This window comes from Anomaloglossus baeobatrachus, unplaced genomic scaffold, assembly GCF_048569485.1.
Source record: "Anomaloglossus baeobatrachus isolate aAnoBae1 unplaced genomic scaffold, aAnoBae1.hap1 Scaffold_503, whole genome shotgun sequence".
Classification (NCBI taxonomy): Eukaryota; Metazoa; Chordata; class Amphibia; order Anura; family Aromobatidae; genus Anomaloglossus; species Anomaloglossus baeobatrachus.
Window position 1 is genome coordinate 207,550 of NW_027444386.1, and position 16,050 is coordinate 223,599.

Here is a 16,050-nt window from a genome sequence, read left to right on the forward strand (position 1 = left end):
CCAGCTCTAGGGGCCCTCGTACTTTTCGGCCGTACAGCAATTCAAAGGGAGAGAACCCAGTGGAATCCTGCGGCACCTCCCGGTAAGCAAAAAGGAGCTGCTGCAAGTTTTTCTCCCAGTCCCCCCCCTCGGACTCCACAAATCGGCTAATAAGCTGTTTGAGCGTTTTGTTGAAGCGCTCACACAATCCATTTGTTTCAGGATGGTAGGGGGTTGTGCGCATGGGGCGGACTCCATGTTTTTCCCACAGGGTGTGAATCAGTTCACTTTGGAACTGTGCCCCCTGGTCAGTCAATACTTCCTGTGGAAACCCTACCCGGCTAAAGATGTCCAGTAGAGCTTGAGCCACGTGCTCTGCATCTATGGAGGTTAAGGCAACGGCTTCTGGGTAACGGGTGGCAAAGTCTACCAGGGTGAGGATGAATCTTTTTCCACTGCGGCTGGGGATGGCTAAGGGGCCTACTATATCAATGGCAACTCTCTGGAACGGTTCTCCTATCAAGGGCATGGGTTGAAGTGGGGCACGGCATGGGGCTCCCCCCATACGCTGACACACTGGGCAAGAGGCTCTGTATTTTTGCACTTCTTGAGTGACCCTTGGCCAGAAAAAACTACGCAGCAGGCGGGCCCGAGTCTTTTTGGTCCCCATGTGCCCAGCCGCAGGAACATCATGAGCTAAATGCAACAGTTGGGGTCGGTATGGCTGGGGTACCACAAGCTGATGTACACGGGTCCAGGGTTTTTCTGGGCAGGATGCGGGCTTCTCCCGATATAAGAGGCCTTTTTCCCATCTATATACCTCCCCCTGATTTCCTCCCCCAGGTTGGGTGGCCGCACTACGGATAAGCTCTAAGGTGGGGTCTGACAGTTGAGCTTCCCTGAACTCTTTACGATCTATCTCCCCCCAATCAATGGCCACAGTTGGGTCTGATGTACTCACATTTGTTGGCTCTGATGAGGAGGCTGAAGATTGAGGAGTTGGGTTCTCCTCTGATGGGCTGGAAGAAAGACCTGCACCAGGATGGTGTTTGGCTTGGCTGCGGGTGATGGCGGTGACAAACTGGCTGGATAGTCCTTGTCCTAGGTCATTTCCCAAAATTACAGGGGTGGGGAGGCCGTCCATGAGCCCCACTTCAACCTCTCCTTGGTCAGTTCCCCAGTCCAACTGCACTCGTGCCAGAGGGATGTTCGAGCGCTGGCCCCCAGCAAGGATGATGGTCACTTGGCGGCCAGGTAAATGATGTTCTGTGGGAACAATATCTGGGCTGACCAGGGTGATGGAAGATCCCGAGTCTCGAAGTCCCTGAGCCTGTATATCACCGACCTTGACCGTCTGGATGTGGGGATGGAGGTTAGCTGGTGTACGGTGTCCGGCCTGCCGTAGGGTGTGGACTGGATAAACCACTTCCTCAGCTATTGGTGTTTCTCGGGAGTAGCATTCCTCAGGTCTCGTTGGTTCATCTCGGCATATGTTGACTGGTAGACGGGCTCCAGGCATGGGGCCCCGGTTTTGTAGACACTCTTTGGCCATGTGTCCAAGGCGCCCACACGTATAACAGCGCCGTGGGTTAGACAAGTCACCCACCCTGTTGGTAAACCTTTGTCTTGTTGGGGCTTCTGTGGGGTAACGAGTTAGTCCAGCACGTGAGTCTGGGGGTCGCTTGGATCCATGGTTGAGGGACCTATTGGGCCTCCAGCTGGGTCGGTTGGCTGTAAATTCGTCAGCCAATCGCGCTGCTTGCTCTGGGGTGTCGGGCTTCCTGTCAGCTACCCATTCTCGGATTTCCGGGTCCATCTGCACCAGCAGCTGTTCAAGCACTATCACATCACGGAGGGCAGCAGCGGAGTGGGCAGCCCGACCATCGAGCCAGCGATTACAGTGTCGTCAGAGTTGACTGCCAAATTCGACGTACGAGACACCCTGGCGAGACATAGTCCGGAACTTAGTGCGATGTCTCTCGGGTGTTATGGTAAAAAGGGCCAACAAAGTGTCCTTAATAATTCCGTAGTCCAAGCAGTCCTGAGGCCCAAGTGATCGGACAGCCTCCTGGGCCCGGACCGGCAAGCTTGTCCACAGGTATTTGGACCACTCATCTGTGGGCACCTGGTGCATACGCATTAGCATCTCAAAGTTTTGCAAGTGTTCATCTATCTCAGTGCTGGAATCATTAAACACTGGCACATCCCTGTAGCGAAGATGACTTCCTTGGTGCTGGTCTATCCTGGAGGTAGGTGCTGATGGTGAGGAAATTGGAAATCCAAACACAAATTGCAGAACACCAGCCCTCTCTTCCCTTGAAGCTTCAGGCCCCAATGCAGTAAACAATTCCTTGACTCGGTCTGCTTGGGTTTGGTTTGTTTCCAGACTGTCACTGGATCTAGGATGAGATACAGGGTTTACCTCCTCTGATACCACAACGGCAGTGTCCTCATCATCCTCTGCATCATTCTGGGCATCCCAACAGACTAATTTCCGGATCAAGTCTGACCGAGTGTCAGTGTTCCTGTAGTCAATCTTTCGCATCTGGCACAGATCCTGTAGCATCCATTTACTGCTGCGGTCGTAACTCCTCTCCGGTCCTTGTCCCATGGCTGAGCTGGTGGGGTTGGACATGGCAGCGTCCGAAACCTGAATGCCTCCCCTATGGCCTGCTGGGTATGCTTATGTGCCTCCCTGGTTGTTGAGCCCTGGACGGTGTCCGAAAACACCAGTACACTGCAGCTCCCCTGGGTAAACCAGGCTGAGTAGTATCCCACCGCTGCCACCAATTGTGGAGACACGGGGCTCAGTGGGTGCTCTCGTCCACTAAAACCCGCCGCCTTTAGAAAGACAGCGTGGCTCAGGGCTCATCCCAACTGAACGCCGGCCTCCTTAACCCTGGGCGTAACACTACTCAGACAACACAGGGTGAGGGAACCACAATAATTAGACTTTATTGGATCCCCAAACAATTAACGGCACATAACACATAACCAGCAAAACACACAAATGTAACAGGCAACAGAGTCTCACCCTTCCGCTGGCTCACCAGGGATTTAGAATGTCCATGCCTCACAGGTTCCAGGGCTACTCACTCCAGTCCAGCAGCACCCCGCTTTTGGCGGGCACCCACCGTGACCAGAATAACGCCAGATTTAGGAAGCTGTATGAGGTCTGTAAAGTCTGTAGCCAGGTGACCGGATTGTCCCAACCTGAGTGTCCTCCTTAGGTAGTCCTGGTATGATGTTACAATCCTGGCAGCCGGAGTCGAAATACCTAGGCTGTGGATATGGTCTCCAACCGGATCCGGAGTCCCTAGATTGAAGCCATAAGATATCCTGATCCTCTAGTCAGCTCCAAAGAGCTTAGACTGGATCCATCAACCTTCATCAACCCTGGTGGCTTAAAGAAGTCCCTTTTATAGCCACAGCCTTCCACTTAGAATCACTGCGTCCTCATCGATTGGTTGGACAAGATCACCTCTCCCATTGGATGAATCTCAAGCTGCATAGACAATGTTCATTTAAATGATATGGGTAGAAAGACTGAGGGTGTACATGTAAACTGGGAGTCACCGACTAGACAATGGCTACTAAGGTAATTACATTATCAATACACAACTACAATACAATGGTTACTGGAAATGTCTGGAGAACAATACGTCTAGCTTTCAGTGGCCAACACAATTACATTGAGTCAACAAGAGTCTTGTAAAAACAATGAGGGACTTCTCCCCCGTCTATAGACAATCTATCATGCTGTCTGGCTGGATTTTAAGAAACTTTAACCCATGAGAGTCCATGTCGTCACACTAATCCTCTCCTGTGTGATACTGTGTGCTGAGCTGTGTATCTAATCCTCTCCTGTGTGATACTGTCTGCTGAGCTGTGTATCTAATCCTCTCCTGTTTGATACTGTTTGCTGAGCTGTGTATCTAATCCTCTCCTGTGTGATACTGTCTGCTGGGCTGTGTATCTAATCTTCTCCTGTGTGATACTGTCTGCTGAGCAGTGTATCTAATCCTCTCCTGTGTGATACTGTCTGCTGGGCTGTGTATCTAATCCTCTCCTGTGTGATACTGTGTGCTGCGCTGTGTATGTAATCCTATCCTGTGTGATACTGTCTGCTGGGCTGTGTATCTATTCCTCTCCTGTGTGATACTGTCTGCTGAGCTGTGTATCTAAGCCTCTCCTGTGTGATACTGTCTGCTGAGCTGTGTATCTAATCCTCTCCTGTGTGATACTGTCTGCTGAGCAGTGTATCTAATCCTCTGCTGTGTGATACTGTCTGCTGAGCAGTGTATCTGTCACGAACCACCGGGGGGGTCACTCAGAAATCCCCCGCGCTGGCTACCAGTACGTCACAATCGGGGGGTAACAAGTGGGGGTCACCCCTCCTTTATACCTCCCGACCGACAGACAGAGCACGTGACGCGCTCTCTAGCGCCCCTCTTATAGTCAGGCCAATTATGGAATTGCCCGACAATAAGCAAGGAGGCCGCTATACTACTTATGCCGATTATTGAAGGGTCCCCGGTGAGAGTAGGGTATATATGTTCCCCCGACCTCCGCGGGTGGAATATATAAAACCTCCCCGAATCTCACTGGCCTCCCCACAATAATCCTTGGCACAACTCGCTGCCACCAACCGCTTCACGGTAACTATTAGCCGAACACACAGACGTGGGATTCAAGATCGAGATAACAGAACAGCCCAAGATTAATTATATAATTTAATCAGCCTAAAGCACACTAGAAACTACAATATATACAATAGGGAATCTACAGAATATACATATGTCAGAGTACAGTTACAATCAAAGCATGGGTTACAAACAGGCGTACACAGTTCCAGCAGTTACCTTGTGCGTCTGGCCACAGGGGGGCGCTGTAGACCAGGTTTCCAGGAACTCCCTCACAGGTCTTTCCCAACCAGGCCCCCGAGCAAAAGAACACTGGAAAATGGCCGAAGTAGGGTTATCAACCTGGGCAAATCCAGGTCCCCTCCTACCTTAGTGACCTCAGAGGGAGCACGGCTCCACCCCTGGCTGGAGTTATGGACAATACCCACACATGGAATATGGGCCATAACTTTGCCTGGGAGCGTCGTAGGCGGACGCCAATGCTCTCATTGTGACAGCTATGAATTTAGCTACAGAACGAGAGGACTCATGACTTGTCTACTAGTTCCCCATTGGCTGATATCACGCCTGGGGTATTTCCCCAGGTCCTGCTCCCATAAAAAGGGTGTGCCAGCATCGTCCGCATGCGGAGACACCATTTTTATGGTTGCCATATTTATCGGAAATATGGCTTGCGAGATATGAACCATTTTTTACTGGAGTCGTCCTGTCTGGATACTTCCAAGCTGGCTAACTAGATAGCAGCCCCTACTACAGGGTCACGGCAGGGAGTCATCCTGTGTCCATTGTTCCCACATCACCTAATCTCCATATCACAGGAGATGGCCATGGGATGTGTTGCTAGGATGTGACACCTTCACAGATGCTGGACATCTGAGAACAAGAAGGGAGGGGGCACTGCCATGGAGTGATGAGAGCGATTATGACTGGAAGTCATAATTCATCTTCATATCCCAGGGCTTGCCTCACACCTCCCCCCTTTTGAGGGCGCTAGGGGGCAGCACACTCCGGTGTTCCCCCGTGCGCCCGTCCGCGACCTCTCCTTGTCGGGACAGCCCGTCTGCGTTACCGTGGTCCCGGCCCCTTTTGTGGCGAATGGTGAAGTTGTATTGCTGGAGCGCAAGGCTCCATCGCAACAATCGCCCATTCGTCCCAGAGACAGTGTGTAACCAGCTGAGGGGATTGTGGTCCGTCTCCACGATGAAGTGGCGCCCGTATAGATAGGGTTGCAGACGCTGCAGGGCCCACACTATGGCCAGGCACTCCTTTTCCATCGTGGAATAGGCCACTTCCCGTGGTAACAGCTTCCTGCTCAGGTACAAGACTGGGTGCTCTTGGCTCGCAGAGTCCACCTGGCTGAGCACCGCACCGAGGCCGAAGTCACTGGCGTCGGTCTGTACTACAAACGGCCGCGTGAAGTCGGCTGCCTGTAGCACGGGCGGGCTGGACAGGGCGTCCTTTAGGGCCCGGAAGGCTGTCTCGCAGTCCATTGTCCAATCGACTGCAGAGGGCAGCTTCTTCTTGGTGAGGTCCGTCAAGGGCTTTGCCAGGCTACTATAGCATGGAACAAACCTCCTATAGTACCCAGCGGTCCCCAAGAAGGACATCACCTGCTTCTTGGTCCTGGGGGTGGGCCAGGATGCGATGGCTTCCACCTTCTCAGGCTCGGGCTTCAGTGTTCTCCCGCCTACCCGGTGACCGAGGTACTGGACCTCGCTCATGGCCAGCTGACACTTTCCCGGCTTGATGGTCAAACCTGCCTGGTGGATCCGCCTGAGCACCTGTGCTAGATGCTCTAGGTGGTCCTCCCAGGTGGGACTGAAGACGGCAATGTCATCCAGGTACGCGGCCGCGTACCCTTCAAGTCCCTTGAGCAGGGTGTTGACCATCCGCTGGAAAGTGGCAGGGGCATTCCTCATCCCGAATGGCATCACCGTGGACTCGTACAGTCCAAATGGGGTAATAAAGGCAGAGCGTTCCCTGGCCTTGCGAGTCAGGGGGATCTGCCAATATCCCCGGCTCAGATCCATGATGGTCAGGTACTGAGCCCCGGCCAACTGATCGAGCAGGTCATCGATGCGTGGCATTGGGTACGCATCGGCGACCGTGACAGCATTGAGCCCCCTGTAGTCCACGCAGAACCGAGTGGTTCGGTCCTTCTTAGGGACGAGGACTACAGGCGAGGCCCAAGCGCTGTTGGATGCCTGGATCACCCCCAGCTTCAGCATCTTGTCAATCTCCTGGCGCATGTGTTGCTGCACCTCCAGGGAGACCCGATATGCTGAACGCCGGATCGGGGGATGATCCCCAGTGTCCACGTGATGGACAGCCAAGTTAGTCCTTCCGGGCTGGTTGGTAAACAACCCCCGGAAGGGGTGTAGGGTGGCCCACAGCTGGGACCGTTGGTCCTCCAAGAGCTGGTGGCCAACCTCCACATCCTCAATGGATCCGCCTGCCCTAACCTGGGCTAGCATATCCAAGAGGGTTTCCGCTTCTCCCTCCTCGGGCAGGTTGCACACGGGGAGCGCACATGCCTCCCGCTCATGATGTGCCTTCATCATGTTCACATGGAAGGGCTTCCGCCTTCCACGGGCAGGGTCCAGGGTGACCAGGTACGTTACAGGGTTGAGCTGCTGGTACACGAGGTATGGGCCTTCCCAGGCTGCCTGAAGCTTGTCCTGTGGTACGGGGACCAGTACCCACACCTTTTGACCCACTTGGTAGGTCCTCTCACAAGCGTTCTGGTCGTACCAACGCTTCTGATCGGCCTGGGCTTGAGCCATATTGTCGTGTACCAGTTGCGTCAAGGCCTGCATTTTGTCCCGGAAGCGCATGACATACTCGATAACCGACACTCCAGGGGCGGCCAAATCCCCTTCCCAAGCCTCTTTCACCAGAGCCAGGGGGCCCCGCACACGTCGCCCGTACAGGAGCTCAAACGGTGAGAATCCTGTTGAGGCCTGTGGAACCTCCCGGTAAGCAAATAACAGGTGTGGGAGATACCGCTCCCAGTCACGCCCATGGGAGTCGACCAACATCTTAAGCATCTGCTTTAAGGTGCCATTAAACCGCTCGCACAGGCCATTAGTCTGTGGATGGTACGGGCTGGCCACCAGATGTCGCACCTGGACTTGCTTACAGAGGGCCTCCATCAGCTGGGACATGAATTGGGTCCCCCGGTCAGTGAGCATTTCCTGGGGAAAACCCACTCGGGAGAAAATCTCCAGCAATGCGGTGGCCACCTTGTCAGCCCGAATGGACGACAAGGCCACTGCTTCTGGGTACCGGGTGGCATAGTCCACTACCGTCAGTATGAAGCGTTTCCCGGAGCTGCTGGGGATGGCCAGCGGGCCGACCAGATCCACAGCCACCCTCCTGAAAGGCTCATCGATGATTGGCAGAGATACTAGTGGGGCTTTGGGGTGTGGCCCCGCCTTCCCCACTCTCTGACAGGTTTCACACGAACGGCAGTAGGCAGCCACATCGGCCCCCATTTTTGGCCAGTAGAAATGCTGGTTTAACCTGGCCTTGGTCTTAGCGATCCCTAGGTGTCCGGCCATCGGAATCTCATGTGCGATCCGCAACAACTCCGTCCGGAACGGATAGGGTACCACCAACTGTCGGTCCCTGGGCCACGCCTCCGGTGAACCCTGCTGGACCGTGGCCCGGTACAGCCGTCCTTGGTCCCAGACCACTCGCTCCGGGTCCGAGTCCGAGGGAGGCTGTGCCGCCTGCTCCTTAAGAGCTTTCAGGCTGTCGTCAGCTTCTAACGCTGCCTGAAACCCCTGACTAGATGTGGCCAGAATCGACGAGACTGTCACATCTTCGGTCAGTACCCCGGGACCTGTGTCCTGGCCTCCACCTGACTCGGCTGCCACTTGGTCAGAAGGGGAAGAGCTATCGGACCTCCGGGAGGCCCCTTGGCTTCCAGCACTCCCACTGCGGGTGACAGCGGCCACAGCCGCTGCGACCGTGGGTCGTGCCTGCTCCTCCTCCGTTCCTGACCAAGTCGCCGGTTCAGGCAGACCTACCTGGCTTCCTGACACCCCGGTTGTGGGGGAACCATGCACCGAGATCTTACCTGGGAGCACTTCCGCTCCGGGACCGGCCCCAATCTCACCTGCCTGTTCCCCTCCTGCAGCAACAGAACCCCGCTGTGAAATCTCTGGGGACCCCACATTTGCTGTGGTAGCCCCCACCCCACACACTGGTCCTCCCCTGCAGCACCCTGCTCTCTGCTTATCCCTGCAGAGGGCAACAGATCCCAGCTCACTGGCTGGATACTTGTAGAGGCATTGTCACACCTTTCTCTGACCCCCTCCCCTGTCACAGCTGCAGCTGAGTGTGTGTCTATGGTGTCTATGCAAGCAGAAATATCAGAGTTCACTCCCTCCTCCCTTACATCATTCATAGATAACACATTAACATTGTTAGGAGTCATGTCAGTACGGGCTGAAGGTTCAGCCCTTGGGGGGGGCCCAAACTGGGAGGTTATCTGCCCCAAATCTGTCCCAAGTAGCACGTTTGCAGGGATCCGATCAGTTACCCCCACCTCCCTCACCCCTCGCCCTGCGCCCCAGTCCACATAAATGTCAGCAACAGGCAGCGCCGGGTCAATGCCTCCAATCCCGGAGACAGCGAGGGTTTTTCCAGGGATCAAGTCTTGGGGGACACCATCTCAGGCCGCACCAGAGTCACCTCCGAGGCGCTGTCTCGCAGTCCTATGGTCACAGACCGGCCGACGGTGACAGGTTGGAAGCTGTCCAGGGACCTACCACCACCCCCACCCACACAATACACCTTGGGCGGCCCTTGGGACGGAGCCGGGGCCTTGGGACGCTGAGGGCACATGGCCTTGAAGTGTCCAGGTAGGTTGCACTGGTGGCACCGTCTTGGTTCTGCCACGGGCCTGGAGAGGGGAGTTGAGGGGGACACCCCCTGCAGTCTAGGGGCAGGTGGGGCAGTCGCAGAGTTCATCTTACCCCCTCTCCAGGTGCTGCTGGTGGCTGCTCTCCTGGCCTCAGGAGCCCGATTGTTGGTGTAGTCATCGGCCAGGGCAGCTGTAGCCGTGGACCCCTTTGGCTTCTGGTCTCGGATGAACTGGCGGAGATCCTCAGGGCAGTTCCACAAGAGTTGCTCCGTGATGAACAAGTCCAGGATCTCCGGTCCGGTGGAAAGCTGCAGGCCTTGGGTCCAGTGGTCGGCAGCTCGGGCAAGTGCCCGCCGGTGGTCAGCCCAGGAGTCCTTTGGTCCCTTTTGCAGGGTCCGGAACTTCTTGCGGTAGGACTCTGGAGTGAGGTTGTACTGTTGGATCAGGGCCCGCTTGATGGTGTCGTAGCCCTGATCTGCCTCAGCAGGCAAGTCCCCAAGGATATCCAGGGCCTTACCCCTTAGACGGGGGGTCAGGTATTTGGCCCACTGATCCTTGTCCAGATGGTGCTGCAAGCAAGTCCGTTCAAAAGCAGTCAGGAAAGAGTCCAAGTCTCCATCCTTCTCCAGCACTGGGAAGTCCTCAACACGGACCTTTGGAAGTTTGGTGTTTTGAAGGTCACATGTGGCTGATGAGGGCCGGAGCTGAGCTAGCTGCAGCTGGTAGTCACGGTCTGCCTGTCGCTCTCGCTCTTCACGCGCTGCCTGCCGCTCCGCAGCCTCACGCGCTGCTTGCCGTTCCGCAGCCTCAGCGTCACGCGCTGCTTGCCGCTCCGCAGCCTCAGCGTCACGCGCTGCCTGTCGCCCACGCTCGGCCATGAGTATCTCGTAGGTATCCCGGTCTCCAGCCATAAGCCTGGCCAAGGCAGCTTGAAGGAGGGCCTCTGCACCTCTCAGGCCGGAGGGATTGGCAAGTGGTGATCTGCGGCACGCTGCAGAGCCAGGTGATTCACTGTCCATTGCAGAGCGGAGGGCTGGCATCTGGCTCGTTGAGGACCCTTGGGTGAGCTGCTCCTCATCTTGTCCATAATTGCCAGGTTGTGCGCTGTCCTCTGCAGAACGGTTTTCTGGCGTCGAGCTCCTGGAGGACTCGTGGGCAACCTCCTCATTACTGTCCACAGCACCGTCCTCCCTCTCTTCGGCTCCTGCTTTAGCATTGGCCAGTTGCCTAGCTCTGCTCCTGGTGCCATCAGCCATTCTTGCAGACTTTTGGTCACTGACACAGAACTGACACCTGATGCCTCCACACACCTTACAGTATCTGCACTCTGACACTCTAGTGTCGAGCTAGTCTGAAGACCCCAGCAGCCACAGCTGCTGCAGGCAGTTTTTAGTGTCTGGGAGTATGGGTCTCACACTCACACACACTATTATCTCGATCCCACCGCTATGCCACCAATATGTCACGAACCACCGGGGGGGTCACTCAGAAATCCCCCGCGCTGGCTACCAGTACGTCACAATCGGGGGGTAACAAGTGGGGGTCACCCCTCCTTTATACCTCCCGACCGACAGACAGAGCACGTGACGCGCTCTCTAGCGCCCCTCTTATAGTCAGGCCAATTATGGAATTGCCCGACAATAAGCAAGGAGGCCGCTATACTACTTATGCCGATTATTGAAGGGTCCCCGGTGAGAGTAGGGTATATATTCCCCCGACCTCCGCGGGTGGAATATATAAAACCTCCCCGAATCTCACTGGCCTCCCCACAATAATCCTTGGCACAACTCGCTGCCACCAACCGCTTCACGGTAACTATTAGCCGAACACACAGACGTGGGATTCAAGATCGAGATAACAGAACAGCCCAAGATTAATTATATAATTTAATCAGCCTAAAGCACACTAGAAACTACAATATATACAATAGGGAATCTACAGAATATACATATGTCAGAGTACAGTTACAATCAAAGCATGGGTTACAAACAGGCGTACACAGTTCCAGCAGTTACCTTGTGCGTCTGGCCACAGGGGGGCGCTGTAGACCAGGTTTCCAGGAACTCCCTCACAGGTCTTTCCCAACCAGGCCCCCGAGCAAAAGAACACTGGAAAATGGCCGAAGTAGGGTTATCAACCTGGGCAAATCCAGGTCCCCTCCTACCTTAGTGACCTCAGAGGGAGCACGGCTCCACCCCTGGCTGGAGTTATGGACAATACCCACACATGGAATATGGGCCATAACTTTGCCTGGGAGCGTCGTAGGCGGACGCCAACGCTCTCATTGTGACAGCTATGAATTTAGCTACAGAACGAGAGGACTCATGACTTGTCTACTAGTTCCCCATTGGCTGATATCACGCCTGGGGTATTTCCCCAGGTCCTGCTCCCATAAAAAGGGTGTGCCAGCATCGTCCGCATGCGGAGACACCATTTTTATGGTTGCCATATTTATCGGAAATATGGCTTGCGAGATATGAACCATTTTTTACTGGAGTCGTCCTGTCTGGATACTTCCAAGCTGGCTAACTAGATAGCAGCCCCTACTACAGGGTCACGGCAGGGAGTCATCCTGTGTCCATTGTTCCCACATCACCTAATCTCCATATCACAGGAGATGGCCATGGGATGTGTTGCTAGGATGTGACACCTTCACAGATGCTGGACATCTGAGAACAAGAAGGGAGGGGGCACTGCCATGGAGTGATGAGAGCGATTATGACTGGAAGTCATAATTCATCTTCATATCCCAGGGTTTGCCTCACAGTATCTAATCCTCTCTTGTGTGATACTGTCTGCTGAGCAGTGTATCTAATCCTCTCCTATGTGATACTGTCTGCTGGGCTGTGTATCTAATCCTCTCCTGTGTGATACTGTCTGCTGAGCTGTGTATCTAATCCTATCCTGTGTGATACTGTCTGCTGAGCTTTGTATCTATTCCTATCCTGGGTGATACTGTCTGCTGAGCTGTGTATCTAATCCTCTCCTGTGCGATACTGTGTGCTGAGCTGTGTATCTAATCCTCTCATGTGTGATACTGTCTGCTGAGCTGTGTATCTAATCCTATCCTGTGTGATACTGTCTGCTGAGCTGTGTATCTAATCCTCTCCTGTGTGATACTGTCTGCTGAGCTGTGTATCTAATCCTCTACTGTGTGATACTGTGTGCTGAGCTGTGTATCTAATCCTCTCCTGTGTGATACTGTCTGCTGAGCTGTGTATCTAATCCTCTCCTGTGTGATACTGTGTGCTGAGCTGTGTATCTAATCCTCTCCTGTGTGATACTGTGTGCTGAGCAGTGTATCTAATCCTCTCCTGTGTGATACTGTGTGCTGAGCTGTGTATCTAATCCTCTCCTGTGTGATACTGTGTGCTGCGCTGTATGGTGTGAGCTCCTCTCTCCGGCCGCACAGACATCTTTTCCTCCCTGTATTATCTGTTCTCAGTCCCCATAATCAGCTCCTCTCCTTCTGACATTATCTTCTCACATGACCTTCCCAACCCGGAAGTAGTCATCCTCCTCTTGCGTCACTTCCGGATATGGTGCGACTGGGGGGGCGCCATGTTTACTGAGGGCATCTGATCTCTGGTTGCGGATTGGTCGGCAGGACGGGGACGTTGTAGTGATCGTTTCCACGTGTGAGAACCGGCCGGAACCATGGTGAGTACAGGCTGCGGGGTGATGTGATCCCCTGTATACAGAGGTGTCCCATACATATAGAAGGGGGTCCTGTATGTTTTGAGTTGTCCCCTTTTATGTAGAGGATGCCCCCATATATAGAGGAGGGTCCCTGTCTGTAGAGGGGTTTTATTTATATCTCTATCTGTATCTGTACAGGGGGTCTCCGTGTGTAGAGGGCGGTCCCACATCCGTACAGGGGGTCTCCGTGTGTAGAGGGGGGTCCCACATCCGTACAGGGGGTCTCCGTGTGTAGAGGGGGGTCCCACGTCTATACAGGGGGTCTCCGTGTGTAGAGGGGGGTCCCACGTCTGTACAGGGGGTCTCCGTGTGGAGAGGGGGGTCCCGCGTCTGTAGAGGGGGGTCCCACGTCTCTACAGGGGGTCTCCGTGTGTAGAGGGGGGTCTTGCGTCTGTACAAGGGGTCTCACGTCCATACAGGGGGTCTCTGTGTAGAGGGGGTGTACCACATCCGTACAGGGGGTCTCCGTGTGTAGAGGGGGGTCTCCGTGTGTAGAGGGGGGTCTCCGTGTGTAGAGGGGGGGTCTCCGTGTGTAGAGGGGGGGGTCTCCGTGTGTAGAGGGGGGTCTCCGTGTGTAGAGGGGGGTCCCACGTCCGTACAGGGGGTCTCCGTGTGTAGAGGGGTGTCCACGTACAGGGGGTCACCATGTGTAGAGGGGGGTCCCCGTACAGGGGGTCTCCGTGTGTAGAGGGGGGTCCCGGGTCTCTACAGGGGGTCTCTGTGTGTAGAGGGGGGGTCCCACGTCTGTTCAGGGGGTCTCCCTGTGTGGAGGGACGTCCCCGTCTGTAGAGGGCCGGGACTGCGCGGCCCCCGGTGTCCTCGTGTTACACAGATGTAGCAGAGCTGAGCTCACACTCCCGGATGTTGCCTCCTAAACCTGATCACATGATCTCCATTTTACATGAGCCCCCCCATTACAAAAGTCTGGATTGGAGCCTCCCCGCTGCAGGGGCCCACAGTGGACTGACAGGACCCCCATAACTACATAGATGTCGGCTCACCTTTCACCTCAGCATCTAAGTAGTTAAACAGCGCTCGCTCCAGTCTCGGTGATGTCACCCGCTGAGGACGGAGCCTGCGCCGTACGTATATGATGGATGTTGGGGGGGTGTTGCGCCCCGTACAGATGAGGCTGTTTGCAGAGCGTCGCTGCCCTGTGTGTCCATGGCTACTTCTCACTGGCTGATACTGGGCCATTGCTCGGGTCTGTGCCATATTACAGGGGTCTTAGGAGATTGGCCGGAGCGGTGGCCGAGCACGGTCCTCTCTGGTCTATACTGTGCTCCAGTCACACTCCTCCTAGCCGCGCTCATGCCCCGAGACTCCACATATTACACCGGTATCAGGCCGGGCTTCCACTTAGCGATGGCCATAATTGCCCCCACAGAGACCCCTGCTCGCTCCGCTATGTATGTATACAGCCCAGTGACTAATCCTCCGTTGTCTGTAGCTGCGCAGGGAGGCTCGTCTACGCAGGGAGTACCTGTACCGGAAGGCCCAGGAGGCCAAACAGCACAGCATAGAAGACAAGAAGCAGCGGCTAAAGCGAGCGCTCGAAGGTTAGTGCCACCGTGGTAGAGCTCAGACACGGAGCGTGCCGGATCCAGACACAGACCCCCCTCTATATCCACAGAAAACAGGCTCATCCCCACAGAGATCCGCAGAGAGGCCCTCACTCTCCAGAAACAGCTCGAGTTTGATGATGAAGGTGGTGAAGGTAAGAGCGGGGACTACAAGACCCAGCATGACCTGGCGTGCACACGTCTGCGTCGCATCATAACACAGATCTGTTGCCTTCTCAGGATTGTCCTCGCACATGGACGATGAGTATAAGTGGGCCGGCGTGGAGGATCCGAAGGTCATGATCACAACCTCAAGGGACCCCAGTTCACGACTCAAAATGTTTGCTAAGGTATCTGGCACAGGGCAGTGCACCCCGACTTGTGGAAACGGGGTACAACTCCCAAACTCAAAAAGACCACCACAACCCAACCCTGACGGCATCCATGGGTCACGTCTCCAAAATATCAGGGCGTAATGTAGCAAGACTTGACCCCAAATATATACTTTCGTTTTATAAGACGCACCCCAAATTTAGGGGGAAAAAAATGGGGTCCGTCTTAAAATCCAGTGTCTTACCAGTGGGAGAGGGGGGCCACAAGAGGCAGGGGCGGTGGTGAAGTAGGGTGATGCTGCGGGCGGTGCGGTGGCTGTACCAGATGCTGTAAGCCAGGGAACATCCAGAAACTGTCTGCGGTGCGGGCTTCAAGGAAATGGCGGCTGGAGTCGGCGTGTGCACAGATTTAGCTCTCCGCTCAATGAGAAGCCGAGATCTTATCGTGCACGCGCCATTTTCCTTAGGTTCACTGCTGGGAGATCAGTGGACCGGAGGCGGCGCATGCGCCAATGAGATCTTGAGCCGAGAGCTCCATCTGCGCATGCGCCATTATTTGAAGCCCGCACCGCCGCCATTTTCAGGATGGCCCCTGCCTCTTTGCCCGCAATGAGCACTAGCACGGCGCCCGCAGCATTGCCCTGCCTCCTGTGACCATGCTCCACCACCTCCCGATAAGCTACATTCGGATAAGACGCACCTTTTATTTTCCTCCCAAATTTGTGCCTTATAATCCGAAAAATACAGTAATAAGATGCAAACACGCAACAGACTACAACTCCCAGCATGCCGTCAGGACGAGGCGCTATCGTGTGATCTTACACTCTTGTTGTTCTCTAGGAGTTAAAGTTGGTGTTCCCCAATGCTCAGCGCATGAACAGAGGCAAGCACGAGATGGGAGCGCTGGTCCGGGCCTGCAAAGCCAACGAGGTCACTGGTCATCGTCCACGAGCACAGAGGCATGC

The 16,050-nt window shown here is 54.9% G+C and overlaps 1 protein-coding gene across 1 annotated transcript; it reads left to right on the forward strand.

Annotated features, from left to right (window-relative positions):
- Window positions 1-13,069: 13,069 nt before the first annotated feature.
- LOC142282264 (U3 small nucleolar ribonucleoprotein IMP4-like) lies at window positions 13,070-16,044 on the forward strand (the record flags this gene model as incomplete). The annotated part of the gene is made up of 5 exons (XM_075332957.1): window positions 13,070-13,152; window positions 14,642-14,750; window positions 14,825-14,908; window positions 14,994-15,103; window positions 15,926-16,044. Coding segments are annotated over exons 1-5 (425 nt in total), but the record flags the coding sequence as incomplete, so codon positions are not given.
- Between the last annotated feature and the right edge of the window lie 6 nt (window positions 16,045-16,050).